The sequence below is a fragment of the Xiphophorus hellerii genome, chromosome 24, assembly GCF_003331165.1.
Source record: "Xiphophorus hellerii strain 12219 chromosome 24, Xiphophorus_hellerii-4.1, whole genome shotgun sequence".
Taxonomy (NCBI): Eukaryota; Metazoa; Chordata; class Actinopteri; order Cyprinodontiformes; family Poeciliidae; genus Xiphophorus; species Xiphophorus hellerii.
In genome coordinates this window covers 2159866-2174375 of record NC_045695.1, presented here as the reverse complement: position 1 = coordinate 2174375, position 14510 = coordinate 2159866, and the positions used below count along the sequence as shown (strand labels likewise).

At 39.5% G+C, this 14510-nt stretch overlaps 2 protein-coding genes across 2 annotated transcripts; one reads left to right on the top strand and one right to left on the bottom strand.

The window, feature by feature from the left end:
• The first annotated feature begins 547 nt into the window (after window positions 1-547).
• LOC116716134 (uncharacterized) lies at window positions 548-5750 on the top strand. Its single transcript, XM_032556990.1, has 11 exons — window positions 548-819; window positions 2529-2684; window positions 2773-2898; window positions 2983-3146; window positions 3278-3371; window positions 4235-4330; window positions 4451-4471; window positions 4643-4663; window positions 4784-4810; window positions 4895-4957; window positions 5265-5750. The coding sequence occupies exons 1-11, from the start codon at window positions 738-740 to the stop codon at window positions 5288-5290; spliced, it is 876 nt and encodes a 291-aa protein (XP_032412881.1). The 5' UTR covers window positions 548-737; the 3' UTR covers window positions 5291-5750.
• Window positions 5751-7539: 1789 nt separating this feature from the next.
• LOC116716133 (reduced folate transporter-like) lies at window positions 7540-13985 on the bottom strand. The gene is made up of 6 exons (XM_032556988.1): window positions 13903-13985; window positions 12080-12649; window positions 10619-11363; window positions 8957-9149; window positions 8461-8602; window positions 7540-8343 (listed from the first exon to the last, which is right to left on the bottom strand). The coding sequence occupies exons 2-6, from the start codon at window positions 12323-12325 to the stop codon at window positions 8143-8145; spliced, it is 1527 nt and encodes a 508-aa protein (XP_032412879.1). The 5' UTR covers window positions 12326-12649; window positions 13903-13985; the 3' UTR covers window positions 7540-8142.
• Window positions 13986-14510: the final 525 nt, after the last annotated feature.

Here is a 14510-nt window from a genome sequence, read left to right as displayed (position 1 = left end):
CATTTCGACCAGCTTAAAGCCGATGGCTATTTTGTTGACAGCTTTCTGGACAAATCACTGATCCAGTTTTGCTTCCTACAAACAATACAGGTACTATAAAATTACTTCTTGCTTTCAGCACACAAATTTGAAATAAGTTACAAATAATACAAAAGCATGAATTTGTTTTCTAACAACTATTTTCTTATTTTTTCCCGTTTTTTTTTTTTTATCAACAGGTGGAGCTGGATCAAGTTGTCCATGCATGGAATGACCATCGTATACGATCTACAAATAATAATGAGATTTTTTATTTTTTTTTTAGAGTGGCGGAAACGGGCCTCCATAGTACCAAACTCTGAACACTAGGGGGCGGAAACTTTCCGCTTCAGACTTTGAATAAACTTTAAATTCAACAAACCTGGCTCAACTTTAGTAAAACATGCTAGAGGCGATACTACGAACGCCAACTAGCACTATATGAAACAATAAGGGTCAGTTTGACAAATATATGTTTAAATATGTCTCGGAGGCGGAGTCTTACAGCCTGAGTCATGTCCCACTTATACTTTCACTTTCCGGATTGCGTTTCGAAACTGCCATTCACATAGCGCCTCTGCCTGAAACCGTGCTTTACGTTGTTTAATTCAGGGTTTTAAAATGCTTGTAATCTTAGTTTAACGTTGCTGGACGTGTTACTTTCGGTCACAGACGGAAGCAACCAATTATCTCGTTCATAACCCACTCAGACCAACGCCATGATCGCTTCGTCTCCAATCAGAACTCTGTCGGGCCTCGGATGGTTTCTTGTTGTTCTGGCTGCGGCCTCTGTGTCCTCAGGTGAGTCCAGATCCTCCACCCGAATCAGCTGTAACCTAATAAACGTTATTCTGTATCTTTTTAGTGAGTGTGAGAGTAGTTTAAAACTGCGTGGCCCCACCCAGCTATTGCTGCTTGAAGACAAACGCTCGCAGGGTTATCCATGTGTTTTTTTTCATGATATGAACCAATTGTGTCTGTTTTAAAAGGGAATATTACAGCTACAGCGCAATAAAAGTCGTAAAACACATGAAGACCATGTAAAAATGTGATGCAGTACAGGACAGGTAATAGAATTTGAGTGGAAAATGGAATTTCTGCGGTGGAAAGGGGCCAGTGTCCCGTATAAAGGCTTTTAAGGTGATTTCCAAAAGGTGTGTGGCTAATGAAAAGCACCATGCCACATGAGAAATAAGATCAGAAAAGCATGATGCTGAAGATGATACAAAATACAGTATCAGTTCCTCAAATTGAAGGTAGCAGGGGAAACCTTTCACATAATAGAAAGGGACATGAGCCCTGGATTACTAAAACTTCTGGTAGTGAGTTCTGATCCAGTAGGAAGAGTCTGATAAATCTTCATCTTTAGAGAAAACTCACTATCAGATTTTAAACACAAACAATCCTGACGAGGTGAATGCAAGTAGGGGCAGGTAAGGAAAATGTGTTTACACCCTAACTAAGCGTTCCTCTTAATGTAAGTTCTACATATTATGTAAGTAATGAAAACAAATTTTAGAGAAAACGTTTCACTAAATCTAGGAAACCAAACTGCATCAAAATCCTGCCTCAATGTGATGGTAAAGACTCCCTAAAATTTATGAAATCCTTATATGTGTAGATTTCACAAGTTATATTTTAAAGTCACTACACTATCCTGAGCAATCTCTATTGTCAGACCATAAAACAAATTCTTAAGCCTACCATAAAACCCCCTTTCACCTCTCGGAGGAACCGACTTGTATGGCAGGAAAGAGAGCCAATAAGGATTTCAGGAGGAACTCCCAATTCTTTATTAGGCTTTGGCACTTGAATCATCAGTAAACAAGAAAATGAATCAGTTGTTTTTGGGGTTAGTGGGTGAGTTAGTGTGAAACCCACTAACCACACTAAAGGACGTGGATGCTTGTTTTATCTAGCTGTGGTGGTGTGAAACAAAGTAACACACCACCCTCCCACACCTGTTGCTGAGTAGGACCAGTTAGATGTCTAAAAGAAGGCAACAGAAATATTTTCTTTGTTTATAAATTAGACAAATTAAAGTGTTTGGAGTAACACCAAAAGTAATAGTTTGGCAATAAATCTTATACTGTTAGAAAGCCTGTGTTTTTTTGTTTATTGTATTTCAGGTTCAAACAGCAGAGTAGGGAAAGTAGATGCCTTCTATTCTGAGTCAGCAGCTGTAGATCTTCAAATTTCATTGGTCCTTGAGATTCGCACAACAAACCAGTGTCACCATAGAAGGTGGGAACAATATTCCCAACGCCCAAATAAGCTGAAGGTGGAGAAAACTTGCCTACACCGCCTTCTGTAAAGCTCCGATAGCTTAGAAAAATCTATCTACGCTAATCCTAGAACATTTTGTAAGTAAAACGGTTCCACATAAATTAAGAGACCATTTTGGGTTAAATTAGTCTGAGGAAGAACTGAATGTTTTTTCTTGCTTTAAGATGAAATTACTGACATAAATTCACACTGCTGCTGCTGTTTTTATTTTTTACCTCCTACAGATGAAACAATCTATGCAAAGGAGGGAGGCGAGGTAACGCTCAAACCAAAACAGGGGTCTGTGACTGATGCAACCAAAAGCATCATCTGGAAATTTGGGAAAGATCTGGTTGTCGAGTTGGAATCAGACGGTATCATATACTACGGTAGATTTCAAGGTAGGTGACTCAGTGGCGTTCTTTTTCTTGCAACTTTTGTTTTATTTGTGAGGTGAAAGATAATATTCTCAACTATTTTTGTTTGTAGGTCGGAGCAACTTGAACAACCGGACTGGAGAATTGACTCTCAGAAGCCTGACTTATGATCTCACAGACGTGTTCACGATAGAGATAAACAACAATGCAATTGACCACATTAACCTCGTTGTACTTGGTAATCGACCCCCTTTTTACTGTGGACTAGTTTTAGATTGAAAGACACAGAACCTGATTGGATCTCATCTTTATCCAACTCCAGCTGCAGTTCCTGTACCTACCATTGCTCCATCCTGCCCTGAAGGTGCACACACATGTACCCTGACCTGTGAGGGAAACACGGCCAGAGCAGAACGAGTAGAATACATATGGATGACTGACGACACTGAAGTGCCGGGTTCCACAAACAAAACATTCACTGTAAAGGTATTAACTGTCTCATACGTCATATATAGGAGGCTGAAAGATCAGCTAAAATCTTCGGTGAATAATGTTTTTACAGTTTAACAAATCCTTTTTTTCACACTTTGATGATAACTGTAGCTTTTTTCTTGCAGGACGACAGTTCAGGTGTCGGAGAGTTCAGCTGTAAAATGAAGAATCCAGTCAGTGAGAACAGAAGCAAACCCTTCGCCAACCCATTCAAGGCTGGTGAGTTGACCCCATAAAGAACTGACCTATGCAGCTCTATTCACTGTTTTCCTATCATTAGTTAATCCATTAAGTGCCATATGTAGTCATTGGTGTGGGAAGACACCAGCCTGTACTTCCAATTGTATGTTTTGGCTGAAACACCTTTTGTTCTTGCCAAGCCATTGGATACGGCCTAAATGGGCAGTAGCCCAGGGCAGCATTATAAAGGGGGAAACACACGGTCCTCTCCATCCCAATTGACAAATTCAAATAAGTTACATTTTCACAAACTTGGGCCATTTCTTTGGAAGCAGAAATGTAACTGTTGAAAGCATTAGTGCTGTAGCACAGTCAGCTCCTACAGGAAATCAGAAAAGTTTCACTTTGAAACATTCAGAAACCGTCCCAAAGGAAATAATTTATTTAAACGTGCAAGTGTACACCAGTAAGGCATAACATTATGACCACTAACAGGTGAAGTTAATAAGACCAAGTATCATTGTTGTGGCATCTGCTAGAGCAGGGGTGGGCAATCCTGGTCCTCGAGGGCCGGTGTCCTGCAAATCTTAGAAATCTCCCTGGTCCAACACACTTGAATCCAATAACTGAATCACCTCCTAAGTGCAGTCAAGTTCTCCAGAGTCCTGCTAATGAGCTCATTATTTGACTCAGGTGTGTTGAAGTAGAGATGCATCTAAAAGTTGCAGGAGACCGACCCTCGAGGCCTGGAGTTGCCCACCCCTGTGCTAGAGGGTGTGAACTGATCGGGTCTTTGAGTGAGTTTTGCAAGGGACACATGCATGAGAATGGTTTTATCATACAGCAAATTTAATCTGCTTAATGTCCCTTTTCTATATTTCATATGTGTCGTTTTAACTCAGCTGAAACTGGTCGAAGGATTTTCACAGGAGTCACAGTGTCGGTCATATTGCTGTTTCTTGTGATACTGGTGGCCATTGGCCACAGAATGAAAACAGGTAATGAGAGTTCATTTATTTATATTTTTATGTACTGTAAATACGTACAATTTTGTTGTATGCCTGGTTTTTGTTTCAAAGTGTAAAATTATATCTTGCTGTTGATTTTCTTCTTTTCAGGAGAATGGTTCTTCAATAAATGTAAGATTCCTTTAAAACCATTTTAATTACAAATTTTATTTGCTAGTTTTTACAAACAAATTTTGACCTAAATGCAATTATATATCTGTTTGCACTCCATACAAATTAAGATGCATAGTTGATGTACCATAAGTATCTAAAGATGAACTTGTTTTTGATTTCTCTCTGCAGCCTCCAATCCTTGGGAAGGAGGTAAATAGACGACGAAAGCAAATTTGAACCTTTTTTAGATTCAAAATCTCTGTTAACTTAAGAAATACTGTACGTTTATGTTCAAACATAAAAATTTGTTTTCTTTAATCTGTTTTTCAGATTTCTGGAGGAATACCAGGGCGCAGCGTAAGTCGAAACCTGAACTTCCTTTTGTTTTCCCAGTCTATGAAATGTCAAACGTTTCATTTAAATCGTTTGTTTTTGTTGTAGAACCTCAAGCAGCTGCTTCAGAATCCAATGGCAACACAACTCCACTAAAGGGCCAATTAGATGGTAAGATAGTTTTTAAAAAGTTGATGTTTTTGTCAGTCAGCTCAAAAGTTAAATAATTTTTTATTGGTTCATTCATTTACAGTTTAAATTGAAGGAAAAAAATCTTATATAGTCTAGCCCTTCTCTCAATTCAGTTCAGTTTCACAGTAAGTTTGCTCTGCCAGTCTCTGTCTACATTTCTACAAAAATGTCATACAAGCTTCTTTTTCTGAATTGACTTATTGAAATGAACACGTATCCAACAAGTAGTATCTATTTATCTTTTAAAGCACATGACCACTCAACGGTTCGTTTCCTCTTGTTGCAGAGGAAACTGCACTGACGGAAAAGTAAAACGTCTTGAGACTTTCACCATCGGCAAAATCTTCTCTGAAACAAACATTTTGAAGAATGGATTTTTCTAGAAGTGTTTTTTTTTCCTCCTCAGAATGTTTTTGACATTTTCCGCTGGCATTGAAAGCAACAACTGACTGGAGAGTACACACCAAGTTATTCTGCTCCGCTGTTACACTGGATGTTTTTTAATAGGAAACTTTTTTTTTTTCTGTTATTGTTATTGCAGCATCTGAAACATGAACTTCAGTGATATTTTCAAGGGAAAGTAATCTGACTAGAGTGAGTTTAGATAAGACAAAAGGAAAAGAGGTGGGCTGCTGACCCTTTGGAGGTTTGGTTCAGGAGTTTCCAAAGTGTCAAATAACTCCTAAGACAATTCCTGGAAACCAGGTACAGTGAGCTTTCCTGTCAAAGAAAGCTCACTATATATAAAGTCATTAATTTAAAAGACTTTATATAAACACCACCCACTGGTACTGTAGGAACACAATACTGGTAGTATTGTGTTCCGTAATCTTTGTGTGTTTTCCTAAAAGTCTAAGGAATGATTAGGATGTTTTTGCCAAATGTGAAACAGGCCTCTAGAGTATTTTTAACGAATCGTGAACTCTGACGTAGAGTTTTAAATATTTGCGGACCAAAAGACGTCTGAAGCTGCGTCTCCATTACGAATGTGCGCAAAACTATGTCGATATTCCACTAAGGTGGTGTTTCCTTTACATAAGAAACCCAATTAAAATCACACGTGAATAAGTTTGTTCACATGATAAGTCATTAAAAAACTTTTTCCCCTAGTTGTTAAAAAAAAAAAAAAAACACATCATCCTCCAACTACTTCCTGTCTTCTTTGTGGTTCGAGGCAGTGGTAACATCTGGTTGTTGATCATGTGACTTGTGCAATGCCCAAAAAGTGTTTCCATTGCAGTTTTGCAAAATAAACCAATTTCAATATGGCCGAAAAACTACTTTATCCTAGCGCCAAAACCTTTGATCCAAAAATGAGGTTTTCTTTTTCAAAATTGGTGTGTTGCCATTTTCAAAATGTCAAATTGCGCAGTTACATAGTCAACAGAAACCCAGCTAATGACTTGGATTACCTTTGAACACAATGTGTTGCTTCATGTTGTCAAGCAGGTTCTGCTTTGGTGCATTAAGGTTCCATTTTCACGCAGGGTCAGGTTGGCTTGGTGAACTTTTAATCGTAAAAAATGAAATCATTATGAAACATTACAATAACAACAGAACTGCATCGTGGGATACGTGTTTCAGTTACTTCTAACCTTTTGAAATTTAAATAAAAAAACACTAAATGTGTTTGAATACTTGTCGTTACAGTGTTTGTGTAAATGTGTAGATTATGCATGTTTTTCTTCTACTTATTTTTTTTTTCCAGTATAGCCTTTTTTAACTGACATTCGTCTACTTGAAGAGGAAGTTGAGGTATTTCAGAGACTTGTACTGAGATCAAACCCAATGCTGGCAGTTCTCCATTTTTTAAACATCTTAAGCATTTAGAGATTAGCCTATTTATTACAAAGAAAACACATGCAGTCACTGTTCTATATGCAACAACAACACAGTTCTTATTTTGTGCGTTTTGCATTATTTTTCATTGTTTAACCGCTAGAGGGCAGCAAATGTTCTATTTTATGCAGTAAACAAAATAAAATGTATTAAAATATCTGTGACTTCATGCTCTACTTTTTTATCTAAGTCAATTATGCTTGGAAGTGACTTTTTTTTTGTCTCGTTTTCATCTGAAATTATATTTTGATCAAAAGGTAGATTTTCAGAACTTTGTGATTCAGCTGTACAAACAGTTCGGTTAAAGGAAGAACCACCTGCTGAGAAATCAGGAACAAAAAAAAAAGAAACAATAATCAGAGTTGTGAGCGACTACAGCTGAGAAAACAAGAATCATAACTTGGAAAGCGTGCTTTGAAAATCTTTTCATATGTCCTGATTGTCTTCATGTTACAACAAACAATGTATTTTAATTGATTTTATGATAGACCAGTGCAATTCAGTACTTGTACTCCACTTCATCAAAGTCTTAAAAAAAGGCAAAATACAATGTAGCAACTACTATTTTATTTATGAATAAAAAATAAAAACTTTCAATTTCCTATCATACCGCATTTCTGAAATTATTTTAATCAAAATAAAAAATGCACACAGCACATTCTGAACAAAAGTAGAATCCTACTAAAGAAAAATGAATATGACAGAGTGAAACTTCTGCTGTGTGGGAATTAGAAGTTCACTCTGAGCTTTAACCTGGTTTTAACCTGCAGCAGGATTAGGTAACACTGCATTCCTATGAATTTCAAAGTAAAAGCAGCAGTTTTTCTTTCTGGGTCCTTAAACTGTGGCACTAAATCTTAAAAAAATCTAAGAATAAAAACTGAGTTGTCCTACAAAGAAAAAAAGAAAACAATTTGTATCAAACACAAATTAATACTAGATTATTACAAATAAAATTAAACACTGCAGAAAATCCAGCAGTTTGTGGTCATGTTTCTTTTAGCTTTCAGCATGTGTTTGTATCACAAAATATGATTGTCTTTGTTAATGAAAAAAAAACAGCAAAATCAATACAATCAGATTTTGTCTACAGATATTTGTAACAAGTACAATCGGAGTGCTGTGTTAGGAAAAAAGTGTAATATGTTTCAAACCTGATGTGCTCTGTGACTGTTTCATGGTGCGAAACATAAATGTAGTGCAAGAGGCTTCAGGTAGCAGAAGACAAGGCAGTTGCATGATTAAGGCTCAGAAAAAACATCCGCCATCTTTGCCAGATTAATATGACCGGTACCTCAGCAGCTTCTCCAAAGTGTTTGTTGCCTTTAGGCTTTGACACTTTGGCTGTTAGACAGCGGCTCTGCTTCGGAGGTCATTGAAACAGGCGTGAGCTCTGTGTGCAGCCCGTCGGGTGACGCCTCCTCCTCCCCCCGGTTCTGGGTCCGGAAGTGACGCACCAGGACGACGGCGGCGCTGATTAAGTACACCACGGTCAGCAGGATGAAGTAGATGAAGTAGATGCGGAACTGCAACAGAAAGTCGAAAGCTGAAGGAGCTGAGGTGGTGGACAGCAAGACGAGAGCCTGGGAAAAGTTTCGCTTGGCACATTAATGTTTTCTGTCTCCTACAGTGAGTGACCTCACCTGAGACGTCACGTCTAATCCCAGGCCTCTCTTGTCTGAAAATATCAGGTTGATGATGCTCTTCAGTACCGTCCCCAAGAAAGTGTTGATGCCAAACACCAGAGCGCAGAGCTCCCTGGTGAGCGACGAGGCGATCTGGAAACTGGGGGGTGAGAAGACGGCAACACCCAACTGAGCAGTTTGAACACTAGAGGGCGCTACCAGCAGGAATAACTCTTTATAATCGATGCAAAACTTGCTGTTGGACAACGGGAAACTTTTTACTCCAGATGCAACTTTCTCAATCTCCAAAGATTAAATCATAAACTGGATTGCCATATTAACGCCGCTTCAGGGGGTGGTATTTTTTTTTCTTTTAAATGAAATCGACAAACGGCAAATTACAGCACAATTTGAGCTATTATTGGTTTATAAAAAAAAATAAATAAATCCGTGCCTCAGTAACAACGTCTTAGTGTATACCATGTTTTCTTTTTTTTTTTTTTTTGTTACTCACGTGGCGATAGGAACCAGGAACTGGTAGAATCCTCTGAAGAGGATGTAGCAAGAATAACAGACCCAGATGTTTCCAGTGGTGCCCATGACCAGCAGCATGCCCGCCTGCAGCGCCGTGATGCCGCCGATGACCAGCTCCGACCAGATGTTCCAACGGATTTTAGCGAAGCCCGCCATGAAGGAGGTGATCGCACCTGCAGGGAGGGAGCAAAACAAAAAAGAAAAGAAATAATTTAGAATTAATCACGTTGTTTTCCAATGATTTTAGAACAATACGCCGAAATCAATCAGGGCAGGTCAAACAAACACAGACATGTGGTTGTTGGTTACCCAACATCACGTTTTGGTTTATGACACTGTGGTGTTTCCATGTGATCTCCAGGTTACTTAATCAGATTAAAGTGCAGAAAGAAGTAAAAACAGAAAGTAAAGCAGTTGGTTTTATTCAGAGCTCTAGGGGAACGAGAACAATCGGTTATCCAGCCAGTAATGATGGTGCATCTGACTATAAGTATGACTTTAATTGTCTGCTAGAAGAATCAACCGAAACCTGATCTTTTCCTGTTGGAAAAATCCAATGATAAGTAATTTATTATCATCTGTTAATCAGACTCTACATGCTTTCTTCTAGGTTTTCTTGACTTTTTCATAAGGATTACAAAACTCCAAATCCTCCCAGTCTTGTAAGACAGAAGCTTTAACTTCGATGGAAAACGCCCCCGCCAAGCTACACTTGCTCTTCTCTGGCTTTCTTTTCTCAAACAGAAATGGCAAATGACTTTGAAAATATTTTCAAAGTCTGGCTGTTTTTTCTATCACTTGGTCTGGGATTTGACCTGAATTCAAAGTCCAAATAAATACATGCTGTAAATAAAGCACGCCTGTCAAAACAATATGGCCACCCTGGGCACGCTGACATCACTAAGTTATGGAAACCCAAGGAGTGCATTTGTGAAAAATGAAGATTTCCCTCAATTTAAATCTTCAAACACTAAAAAAAAAACAACAGATTATTTGATTTACTGCCCCGCCCTACATTTTATCTGTGCAACAATAAATTGTGATGAATCTGTTATTGAAATAATCTGCAATTTATTTAGCAATCAATTAATCATTAACTGGAGTATGCAGACTCAAAGATGGCTGTTTCCTGAAAGAAAAAACACCCAAAGAGCCATAATTGCACATTTTGCACTTCATATAAAAACAACTTTTGTCTGTAGATCTATTCTACCCAGAACTCCTCAAGTATTAACTTGACCTGGTTCAGATTCTATATACCAAATCTCCTATTAAGGGCAGCAGATCAGCCCTACACAGTGCTGAATTAAGTCAAGCAGAAAGGTCTGAGTTTCCACATGTTGGCATTAGAAGTATTATTTAGCAGCAGATGCTACAAATGATCAAGCCTTCACTAAAGGAATGCTGTGTTACCGAATTCTAAAAAGGAATTGAATTGTTTGCTATTTACATCTTTTAACTGACTTTTAATATTGCATGTTAAAGACTTGTATGAAAATTGTCAGAAAGTGTCAGGATATGCTAATCTCAAAGGACCTACATATCAGGTAAAATGACCTACACCTGTGCTGGACAAAGTCCAGCGTACATCAGATATATTCCCGTTAACAGCAGGTGGGATAATTCCAGGTAAAGCGCTCACTCAGTAAGGTCGCAGCTGCCTCCACCGCGCCGTTGTAGTTGGCGGTGGAATGCACTTTGTTCCACAAGATGTGGACGTAGAACAGCACCAGGTAATACCCCGTGGAGTTGAAGATCCACCACAGGGACCAGAGCCTCAGGTTGGGCCTCTTCACCATGTTCCCGACCTCCAGCAGCATCTGAACAAAGATGGACTCCTTCCAGCGCGCCGCTGAGGACAAACCCGCCCTCCTGGGGTTCATCTCGTCCGTTTCGGAAGGGGCGGCTTTCTCCGCCGGCTCCTGTCTCTTCGTCCGGTTGAAAAACAGCGAGCGCTTCGGCCAGGGCAGGCAGCACGCCAGCGCCAGCCCGAAGCTCACGAAGCCCAGGGAGATGGCGTCCAGAGTGTAGTAGCTGATGTCACCCAGCGACAGGCACAGCTGGCCCAGCACGGAGCTGACGAAGACGCCCAGCAGGACGGAGGAGCGGGAGTAGCCGGCCACGCGCTGGTAGAGCACCGGGCTGACCAGGGAGAAGATGTAGGAGGAGTACGCCACGCGGCACGCCATGGTGATGCCGTAGAAGAACTCCATCAGCTGCATGTGGAGCAGCGTGGCGCCCAGCAGCATCAGCACCCAGATCACCACGTGGCTCACGCCCTGGATGATCAGCACCGGCTTGTAGCGCAGCAGGTCGGTCAGCAGGAAGGCCGGAACCAGCACCGCCATGTAGGAGTACGTCAGCACCGGAGTGATCTCATTGGTCACCTGGGGACAGCAGCGGCGCCGGGTTAAAACTTTTCCCCTTATATAGTGTCCAAGCTGTTCACAACAAATGTTCCTACGGTCTTACAGTTGACTGTACCTGACACAGAAAACAAGGAAATAACCAAGGACAAATCCTGGCTCCTTAAACACTTCTGTTAAAACTCTTATTTCAAGAGCTCAGTTCCTATAAAACTATAAACCTTCATAGTTTTCATTGTTATATAATTTTACATCATCTAAAACTATAAATGGATGGATTTATAGAAGGCTGGATTGTGTAGAAACATTTGATGTTTCAGCAAAAGTGGGAGAAGGTTGAAAATAAAAACTAAAAACAACTGTCCTTATTTTTAACAAGCTTGTGTAAAATAGTAAATTAAAAACATGCTTCTGATTATTAGCATGAGTCGTCTGTCCACTTCAACCGTTTTAGTGACCTTCCTGAACTCTAAGCTCATTTTGGTCCTTCGAAGTCATTAAACAAAATCACATCTGTACAAGTCACTCATCAGCCTCCGATGACACAGTTAGGAAGAATGTGAACTATGACCTCGAGTGAGACGGATCAGTTCCCCTCCCAGGAACACTTGAATTCATCCGAGGAGAAAAACCCGATAAACAGTTGCAAAGGTGAAATGCGACAGTAACAAGACCAGTTGGAAAGCCTTTGTTGTTGTTTCCTCTGAGTTAATTATCAATGTTTGGACCCCACTGACCTGCTCTCTGGTGAAGTTCTTCTCTGAGCTCAGCAGATTAGGTGTGATGAACGACTCCCCGGGCCTTATGGAAGCCATGAACCCGTAGAAACACAGAAACATCACGGAGTACGTCAGCTTCCCGACGTCCTCGGAGGGACACGGCACCGCGGCCGCCTCCGGGTCCCCGCGTCCCTCGCCGTCTTCCAGCGGCGGCGCCGTCTTCAGATCCACATCTTTCCCCGCCGCCGCTCCGTCCGCTCCCATCGTGGCTGCTGGATGTCGGTCGCCCCTGGATACGGAGCGCTGCCGTTCTGCTGTTCTGTCAGATCAGCATGTGAAGCAAAACTGCTCCGGCTGGAATGAAAGAGGAAACCCTGCGGCGCTGTCCCACACCGTTTGGTCCTCTGTGAGTGAAGACAGGCTGAGCTACCTGGAATGAACCATTTTACAGGATGATGAAATAGTAGGTACACAGCTAGCATGCCGTCGTCCGCATGAGAGAGAAGCTGTTGACCTTTGCCCCTTTCGACCGTGCAATATTGTTCGACAGAAAGCTATCCAGCAGCTGAGGCTCGGCGCTTTGTTGACCTGAAACGATAACAGTGCATTCTGTTAGTCAAGCCGATCTGACTTTGTCTTGCATAACAGAAAGTAAAAAAGAAAACCCTCACATTTTTATCCTTTTTGTGATTTTCCTAAACAAAATCTCTAAACATTTGGTCTAAAAACGGCTCAAATCAGACGCAAAGATTATGAAAAGATGGCCAATGAGAAAATCTTGTGATGTTCTCCACCTCAGAGACCGACATGGTAACGCACTGTATTCTACACATGGAAATCAGGAAGCTTAGTTAAACAAATCCATCTAAACCACATGCAAAATAACCAGAGACAACAAATCACTGCAGTCAACAAATCACTGCCCTCTGAGTAAACAGATCCGTTTAAACCACAAATGTGTTGTTGATGCAAGAAAAAAAAAAAAAAAAAGACAATCAGGAAAATAAACTACATTACACAGATTATAAATTAGTTATATTATTTACTTAAGCTTTTTTTTTTGCCAAAAATGTACCTTTACAAGTAGTTTTAAGGCACCATACTTTTAACCTTTACTTGAGTGATATTATTATGAAATACTGTTTAAGAGTAACATAAACACACTACCCTAAATTTGATATACAATAAGGTTATTTATGTTTAATAACGGCTTTATTTTAGTCTTTAAAGCATCAAAATGAAATGTGTTCCTGTCATTTTACCATTGAACTCTTAGTTGAGTAATTTCCTGAAAAGCTTTTTACATTAGTAAACAGCAGCGCTGCTCTTACTTGAGTACTGTACCACCACATGTCGGGCGTATGAATACTTTTGCGAGGCCCAGAATGTTCTAAAGCCACTCAGGTTCTGAGGCAGTAAAACAGGTGCTATTTTAATGTGTTTACCACGAGGGCTTTACTTATTCTGCATTATTTCCAGGTGTCATTATAATGAAGACAACACAGTGCAGCAGAAGACTGAACGTGTCTGACTGGACGTGTTTTTACAACAAACGCGTAACACGCGGCACTAGCGCGGGCTAGCTGCTAATGTGTCTAACAATGATATTAAAAAGAGACGTAAGCTGTTCAGTCATAGAAAGCTGCAGCTAACAAGTTAAGCATTACTGTCCAAAAGGCGGAAGCAGCAATCTGGACTCCGTCAGCACAAATTATTAAAATGGCGTTTAAGGCTAATTAACCTCAGCAAGCCAGAAAATGGTTAGCTACCTGTTAAAAACCTGCATTTCAGTGACATAAAAGGGGGGGCTTAAAAAATGTAACAAATAAATGTAATGTTACCTCGTATGGATCACTTGCAAAGCTTCAAAACCGCCAGGGTTTCTGGGAACTGCAGTTCCTCCCCCACAACCAAGATGATTAACGGTCTCATATGTTGTAACATGTTTATTTGGGGGATTGTTTCTTGTGCAGCTGGCACAAAAATGATTTTAACTGGCTAATGTTTTTGTTATATGTCTTAAGCAATATGCTTAAAATGTACAATAATAAGAACATCTTTGCTATAATTTCTTGATTTTATTTTTAAACTTATCTTTCGCCGTAAAAAGAAGGTAATGGTAGGACCTCTTCTGGTAGGTCACTGCTATTGCAACAACACAACTACTACTACTACTACTAATAATAATATAATAATTATTATAATTATTATTTATAATAATATATAATAATAATATATAATAATTTATTAAATGATTAATTATTATTATTATTAATAATAATTATTATTATTAATAATAATAATAATGCAGCTGTATGACACACACTAATACATTTCAGCATGTCATTTTATTTTCCCTTTTTATACCAATATAAAAATATAATTTGAACGTATATTACATACATAAAAGTAGATATATTAATAATATTTTGAATGCCAAAATCCTTAG

Excerpts from the sequence above, each read along its gene's own strand:
- LOC116716134 (XM_032556990.1), top strand. The coding sequence starts at position 738 with ATGATCGCTTCGTCTCCAATCAGAACTCTGTCGGGCCTCGGATGGTTT. Across the intron at positions 2,899-2,982 it reads CATTAACCTCGTTGTACTTG|CTGCAGTTCCTGTACCTACC; the intron begins GTAATCGACCCC and ends ATCCAACTCCAG. Across the intron at positions 4,958-5,264 it reads ACTAAAGGGCCAATTAGATG|AGGAAACTGCACTGACGGAA; the intron begins GTAAGATAGTTT and ends CTCTTGTTGCAG.
- LOC116716133 (XM_032556988.1), bottom strand. The coding sequence starts at position 12,325 with ATGGGAGCGGACGGAGCGGCGGCGGGGAAAGATGTGGATCTGAAGACG. Across the intron at positions 9,150-10,618 it reads GGCAGCTGCGACCTTACTGA|GTGCGATCACCTCCTTCATG; the intron begins GTGAGCGCTTTA and ends CCCTCCCTGCAG. Across the intron at positions 8,603-8,956 it reads TTCCTGGTTCCTATCGCCAC|TTTCCAGATCGCCTCGTCGC; the intron begins GTGAGTAACAAA and ends CTCACCCCCCAG.